General features: G+C 44.7%; 1 protein-coding gene across 1 annotated transcript in view; it reads right to left on the reverse strand.

Annotated features, from left to right (window-relative positions):
• PRDM15 (PR/SET domain 15) overlaps positions 1 to 7,695 on the reverse strand; it is a 45,604-nt gene that overhangs the window by 2,831 nt on the left and 35,078 nt on the right. Inside the window, exons 21-22 of the mRNA XM_018570815.1 lie at positions 5,089 to 5,172; positions 1,347 to 1,522 (exon numbers count right to left, since the gene is read on the reverse strand). Of these exons, the coding sequence (XP_018426317.1) occupies positions 1,347 to 1,522; positions 5,089 to 5,172 (260 nt within the window). The remainder of the gene's footprint in view (positions 1 to 1,346; positions 1,523 to 5,088; positions 5,173 to 7,695) is intronic.

Raw genomic sequence — 7,695 nt, forward strand, 5'->3', positions numbered from 1 at the left:
GTTTCTCAAATCCACCCCCCCCCCCCCCCCCCCCACCCGTGTTTTTCTTTATATGACTGAAGATGACTGAACAATGCACAGCTTTTGATAAGAATGGCCTGCAGATACACAACTCCTACAGTGTGCTCATGAATGAGGAAACCAAGAGAAAGAAAAAAGAAAAAAATATATAAAATCAGGTTTTCACCCAAATCCCCACCGTGAAAACGTTCACCAGTGAAAAATCCTTGAACCCCAAAACTACTCCAGTGCACCCATCACCAACAAATCACAGAAACCCATTTTGTGAGTTGATCAAGTTATCCATGCTTTCCCCATCACTGCATTCCTAACGGATGTACCGTATATTGGGGTCCGCAATTAGAGAAGGAGACAAGAATAGTCAGATCTGACGAGACATATTGGTCGTTCTGATTACCTGGAGGATGCTTATTGATGCGGCGCCGATCCCTGGATGTTCGTGGAGAAGACTGAATTCCTCAATTGGCATAGACATAACCTAGCGCAAAGTAGGGTTACCTTGTCAAATCTTTACATAGCTGAACTGCTACTACTGGGTCAGTCCAACCCCAGAGGTGACACGTCACAAATACTTTAGGTTTTGGGGCTTTTAGGCCAGGGGAAAGTGTGTCCAGGGAGCTTTAAAGGCCAGCAGGTGGTTTTTAAATGTACCCATGCAGTGGGCTCCCCTCCTCCACAAGAAAATGCTTGCTTGGCTTGAGGGGGGGGGGATAAGTATAAATAGTGACCTTATTCCTCACTTCCGTAGGCTTCCTCATCTGGTCCCCTGAAGCCACTTGCATGATATGGGTACACTAAAAAAAAGCCTGGAGTTGGCTTTCAAGTCCACCTACTACATCAAAGCTGTCTCCATTCCTCCTATTCTTTGGAGGTACAAAAAGATATAAAAACTCTTCTGGGTTTCGGGCAGACTGACCCATCAACTGCAGGGCGATAACTCCATGTATAGCCTACAGGAACCCATGAATGGACAGATACTGCTAAAAAAATATGTTAATGAGTGAGCCAGCACAAGTGAAGGCCTATCATATGTCCCGACACTGGGAGCATGCTTATTGTAGTTAGACGTACTAAGTAGTGCAGCAACAATATCTCTTAGATGTTAATTTATCAGTCTGGTAGCTGTAATACAAGCATCTCACATTAGCTGCATCAGTTACATTTATCCTATGTACATCCTGCAAGTTGACTTTCCTGTGCCCTCCATCTGGACATTTGATGGCTCATTTAGATGTAGCTGGTGGAGGGCAAATGTCAAACTTCAGGAGTTTAAGTAAAAGACCTTTCTGTACATTCATGGGCTTTCAGTTCATTTCTCAACCTACCTCCGGGTGCTTCCTCCGTAAGTGGCGGCTCATGGAGGCTCGGGTGGAGACCTTGGTTCCGCACAGGTGACAGCTCTGAGCCTCCACCTTGTCATGAGTGAGCTGGACGTGTTTCTGGAGCATGTATTCCGTGACGTACTTCTTATCGCACACCGAGCAAGTCCACTGCTTCCCTACTGCCCCAAAGAAAGAGAAAAAACGACAAAGACGGGGTGAGAAAACAACGGTGAATAGTAACACAACTGTAAACTTTGCCCCAGTTTCCAATAGTATAGCTAGTTAGATCTCCAATATATGAACCATTTCCTTCCCAGGGCCTTTTTTTGTGTGGAGTTCCTGAATTTGATTTAATTATTTTTACTTTAAAAAAAAATGTTTTTTGGGACAGACGAGGCCTAAATCTGGAATAAGATTTGAATGAATATATTAGGGATGCACCGATATATCGGCTGCCGAAACATATGGCACTTTTGGCATAATGCCGAAAGAGCCATGTTTCGGCCGATACATCGGCGCATCCCTGGTTTCTTTTCTCCCCGCTGGGCGCTGCTCTGTGTTCCAGCGGGGAGAAAAGAAAGTGACAGCCGGCCGAGTGCTGCAGGACGAGAGCGCTGTGAGCGGCCGGCGTCTCTCCTCCCACACCGCTCAGCCGCCTATCACAGTCCGGCAGAGCGGTGTGTGGGCGGAGACAAACAGCGCCGTCACAGGAGGCTGAGCTCTCCTCCCTGCTCTGCTCAATCAGCCTCCTGTGACAGCAGAGAGGAGAGCGAGCACAAACACTCAGCGATCAGTGATCGCTGAGTGTTTGTAGATAATTAAGGACGTAGTATGTGTACTATATCCTCAATTATGAATGAATGGGAAGTTATCTACATCACCTCATGTTCATTCATAGTTGTAGGTATAGTAAAACACAAACCATGTCCTCATGTTATCAATGAACAGGAACACTCATGCCTGTTCATTGATAACAGGAGATACAGAAAAAGAGATTGAGGACCGGTATCGGTTTCGGCCTGACAATTTTTTTAATTTCGGTTTCGTTTTAAAATTTCCATTTCGGTGCACCTCTACAATATATAATGTATTATTTTCTTGGATTTTATTGAAAATATATACAGGGTTATTCACATAAGGGTGAGGAGTTTGGGGAAGGCCGGAGAAGTGAACAATCTAGGACAACATAGCTGATTTGGAACAATTCTCCAATTCAGCTCACTTCCCAGTTCAGCTATGTTGTCCTAGAGTGTTCACTTCTCCGGCCTTCTCCAAACTCTTCACCCTTCTGTGAATTACCCTGAGAGAGGAAAAAAAAAAAAAAAGAAGTGCATTTCTGCATCTTTTTCCCAAGGCAACTTTTACGTCATTTGCACGACGGTTTATATTTACCGCAAAATATAAATCAACAAAGTCGGCTGATTAAAATCATACACCATTGGTGTGACATGTATCTAACGTCGTGGAGTGGTAATGCTCAAATGATTAAATTGATAGGATATTGCATTCACTTGCACAGTAAAACACAAAGCCTTGGTGCCATTTTAAAAATGGTAGCCGTCCCTGCTCAGGTTTGAAATTGCCCCCAGGACACAAGTGTCTCATAACAGTCAGTGTATAGGGCTGAGAAAGCCGATAAAATAATAAAAAATTATATACATATATATATCTCTATCTATATCATACCAAGACATTTCAGACAATTTCATGCTCCCAACTTTGTTGGGAACAGTTTGGGGATGGCCCCTTCCTGTTCCAACATGACTGCGCACCAGTGCACAAAGCAAGGTCCATAAAGACATGGATGGGGGAGTTTGGGGGGGAGGAACTTGACTGGCCGGCACAGAGTCCTGACCTCAACCCAATAGAACACCTTTGGGATGAATTAGAGCGGAGACTGCGAGCCCGGCCTTCTCCTCCGACATCAGTACCTGACCTCACAAATGGTCCAACATTCCCATAGACACACTCCTAAACCTTGTGGACGCCTTCCCAGAAGAGTTGAAGCTGTTATAGCGGCAAAGGGCGGAGCCAACTCAATACTGAACCCTACGGACTAAAACTGGGATGCCATTAAAGTTAATGTGCGTGTAAAGGCCGGCGTCCCAATACTTTTGGCAATATAGTGTATATCAGCTCAACTCCAAAACTAAACAAACTAGAATGGATTGCGGTCTGTGCTTGCCCTGCCTTTAGGTGAACCTGTGCTTTTCCTGTACAGGGAACAGCTGCAAATACACCTCCACTGTTCTGTTCATGCACCCGGAGCACTTGGGAAGAAACGGGAGGGAGTCACATGTTCCCCATACCTGGACATAGTCTTTTCCCCCCCATGGATATATAGAGGAGTAGGGGAGTGAAGGAAATGTGCAGCTGAGCAGGGTAGTAAAGTGAACTTGCTGCTTTGGCTCACTTTACATGGAAACTGTATTTTATCCACACTGGGTAACATATTAGAAGGACCCCATGCAGTCTCTATTGACGAGAAACACCTACAATGCTTCTTGTGGCCAGAAATAACGGTATAGTTACATTACAATGTATTCCTCTGTGTGGTGGAAAAAAAAAAAGAAAAACAAGACTAGTAACGTTTACAAATCTGCATGTCAAAGTTCACATGCCTGTTCGAAATTTAACATGCACTTGAAATAATTTATATATTCTGAATAAGCAGTAGCGTGAAGCTATAGGCATTGTGGTGAAATTCATCCTCAAAATAACCAACAGAGGCACTAAAGTTACAGCTCCTCGTCCGTTTTCTACGGCAGCAGGGACTTTACAGCCTGCCAGCTCTCCAATATAAATATACACTGAAGGGGGGGGGGGGGCGACCTCTGTAGCCGCTCATCCTCAAAGTTTCTGACAGAGATTCTGAAGTTCCATTCAGTGAGTTTCCGACAGTTACAGCACCTGGAGGGGAGATTTATCAAAACTAGGGCAGACAGATTCTAGGGAAGTTACCAATAGTAACCAATACGCTTCCCTCTTCAGTGCGTTCAGTTAACCCCTTCATGACTGAAGCCCTTTTTTCAATTTTTGCACCCATGTTATATTCCACATTTTAGGCCTGAAAATGACGTAAAACCCCCCAACATTATATATTTTCTGAATGCCAAGACCCTAAAAACAAAATGAAAATAGAACTGCTCCAGGTTCTGTCTGCTCCAATAATCTTAATGAATTCCCCTGTAGCTGGTGTGAACTGTTGGAAACTTACTGAAACCAAATTCAGAATCTCTGTCACCTTTGAGGAAGAATTACTTCATAGTACAAGCAGCTACAGAGGTCAGTGAGGACTTTAATCTTTTTTTTTTTACTGCCTGTTAAGAATATGTAAATACTTTATTGTCCATAATATAGGCACAGGTGCACTTTAAAGGCATTTGTTACTTGCCAGTCAACCCTACAGGCTTATAGTGCTATGCTAGCTGACAATTTAAGGAAGAGGCAACAATATGACATTTCCTGTCTGGGTTATGGTCATGGAATGTGTCTACAAATGATGGGATTTCACATGTCTTCCCATTAAGTCATTTCATGGTGATGGTCAGCGTAATACAGAACTCCCACCATGACATACCCATGGGCCAATTATAGTAAGTGGAAATCCTATGTCCTACTTAGGACATTTAATACACTTGTTCCATCAAAGATTTGTCAAACAATGTGGCAGTTGACATGCAAATGACAAAACATAATACTTATACATGTGCAGTGACACAGGTAGCCAAAGAAAGGTATTTACCAGTGTGTACCAGTTTGTGGGTCTCCATTGTGTTCTTCTCACTAAATGTCTTTCCGCACAGCTCACACATGAAGTCTTTGATGCCTGTAAAACAAAGGGGACACATAAGAAGAGCCAAGACTGCATTTTACTTGACCGAGGGCAACGTAGGGGTTCCAATAACAGAGTGGGGGGGCAGATTGTGTTTGCAAGGAAAACGGTCAACTGGCTACTTCATAACATGTATCTATCCAGTCAATCTCCCCCTTCACTGTACATGAGGGTGGGCAGCAAGTAGGCATCTGCTGCTGCTCCAGACATGAGAGGCCCCCCATCATACCCATCCCCTTTTACTTTCAAGACTCACCATACAACCTACATACACTTCCAAGTAGGAGGAGGAACTGGGTAGATCCCTAAAGGCCGAAGACTGGACTCAAATTCTGCAAACAATGCGATCTATTTCTTACAATGTAAACGCCTTTGAGACAAGTCATAAATTGTTATCCAGGTGGTATCTGGTCCCATCATGCTTCCGGGGATGCAATATGACCGGCTCCTTCCATCATATCTGATGGGCATGCACGGTGGTGAGCAATCTATGGTCCAACATCTCTCCAAAGCTAAAGTTGCATTAAAGTAAATAAATCTAATAATGCTTACCTTAAATGATGCCTCTTGATCCGATCTTCTTTCCAGTAGTCCCTCCAGCGCTGGTGCCGGTCTCTGATCCAGAGTTGACTGCTGTTTCTTCTGTGCCCCAGAGTCTGCCAGGCTGCTTGCATTGACTTACACTGTGTCTCTCCTTTTCTCCCGACCAAAAGATCTCTACTGCGCATGCGCCCGCCCCATGATCCTTCACGGCCGCTTGAGAATTTTTCGGACCGGAGCAAGCGGTGCAGAAACAGGTTAGTAACCTTTTTGGTGACTTTTTTGTTGTTGCATATATCTACTGCCTGCTAGCAGTAGATATATGCAAAAAAAAGGAAGGTTTAATTCTACTTTAAACATATTCCTAGAAAATTATTTTAAAATACCCATCTGAGGCCCTATTGCTCAGAAAACCTGAAGGGCTCACATATACTCAAACTAGCGTTCTGCTCATTTACTGCAACTAAAACAAACCCTAGTGAAGGCATGGAAGTCAGCCAATCTCAACTCCCAGGAAGACAAATCCAGATTTTCCAGGATTTCCTGCTTGATAGAACGATTGCTTTACTCGATGATATAAAGGACTCCTTTGAAAAGAAAAGGTCCTCCTTGGATCCATCATTATCTACTGCCAGGTTTTGACTGCAGCCTGCACATCTCCTGAAAAGATACCATTCGAGTACACTGGAGGCTCTGCAAAGTCCGTATTGTTCCCTCTGCCTGCAGATCTCCCCCAAATTCCCCGACCGCCTCACCCACCCTCTCTCCTATTATCTATATTCATACCCAAAAAATCTTAGACAAAAATCTGGAATAGATGAATGCTTTCTGTGGTGTAACACCATTTGGCACTGCACTGAACTGTTGTTAATAAAAACATGACATCTTCAGATTCATGTAAAGCTTCCTACCTTAGGTCACGGTTTATATGCATCTTCCTTTAAAACTTTACTGAACTGGGGGTGACCCCCTCTCTATGGCTGGTTCAGTTGTAGAAAACCAACTCTTGAGGTTCGGGCTCAGTGCGGGCTCCAGGGGAAGGGGGTGGATCAGTGTAGGCTCCAGAGAGATGGGCGACTGCAGCCACGGCTCTCTGCTCAGGCACATAAGAGGGCCCTCAGATATGCCTGAATAGTGGGCCGCGGCAACATGGTCAGCTCCGCCCGGCTGCGATCCGGGTCAGCTCGGATCGCAGCCGGGCCTATTTGCAGGGATGGGCCTGGAGCAGGAGCTCCACCCGTCCCTATGTTAATCCAGCCCTGGCAGCAAAGGAGCATTGGAATATCCTATGCTCCTCAGTGCCATTTAGAGGTGGTAGTGCTATGCTAATGGAATCTGGCCAGCTGTACACCGGAAAGAAGGGTTATAAAATCAGTCCTGATGAGTGCACATTCCTATTATAACTTCCAAGGGTCAGGTGGTTCTCCACAGATTTGAAGTACTGGTCTCTCTACACATGGGCCAACAATGTCAATGACTAGTTTTCATGATAACCAGACTGATTAAGATAGGGCGAGCTTGAAAAGAACCAAAAAGCCCACCTCACTAAACATGTTTGGTTATACTTTCTCATTGGTACCCAAACCCTACGCCATAGAAGCCATGGTTTCTATGCACTGTGCTGAGCATGGCCAAGTGTAGTGCAATGTAGAATAAATTGTCTGCATCTGTGCTGCAAACCAGCGGCTCAGGATGCACAGGCGTAAAAAGGGATGACTATCCTAAAAATGAACAATTACCTTTCTTTTTTTACACATATATCACTGTTGGTTGAACAGTGAGCATGTTTCCAGTAATACAGAGGTGCAATATGTTTTAACCACCTGCTGCCTGGCCGTTGTAATTAAACAGCGGCGTCTTGAATGCGGGTGGGCGTTTTTAAATGTCCCATCCTGCCCCGCTCGTGCCCGCCGCTAGGCTTTCAATGTAAACAGCCAATCATGGCTGTTTCAATACAGCCGTTCGGGAGCATGTCGA

Source organism: Nanorana parkeri, unplaced genomic scaffold (assembly GCF_000935625.1).
Source record: "Nanorana parkeri isolate BGI_ZX_2015 unplaced genomic scaffold, ASM93562v1 scaffold1601, whole genome shotgun sequence".
Classification (NCBI taxonomy): domain Eukaryota; kingdom Metazoa; phylum Chordata; class Amphibia; order Anura; family Dicroglossidae; genus Nanorana; species Nanorana parkeri.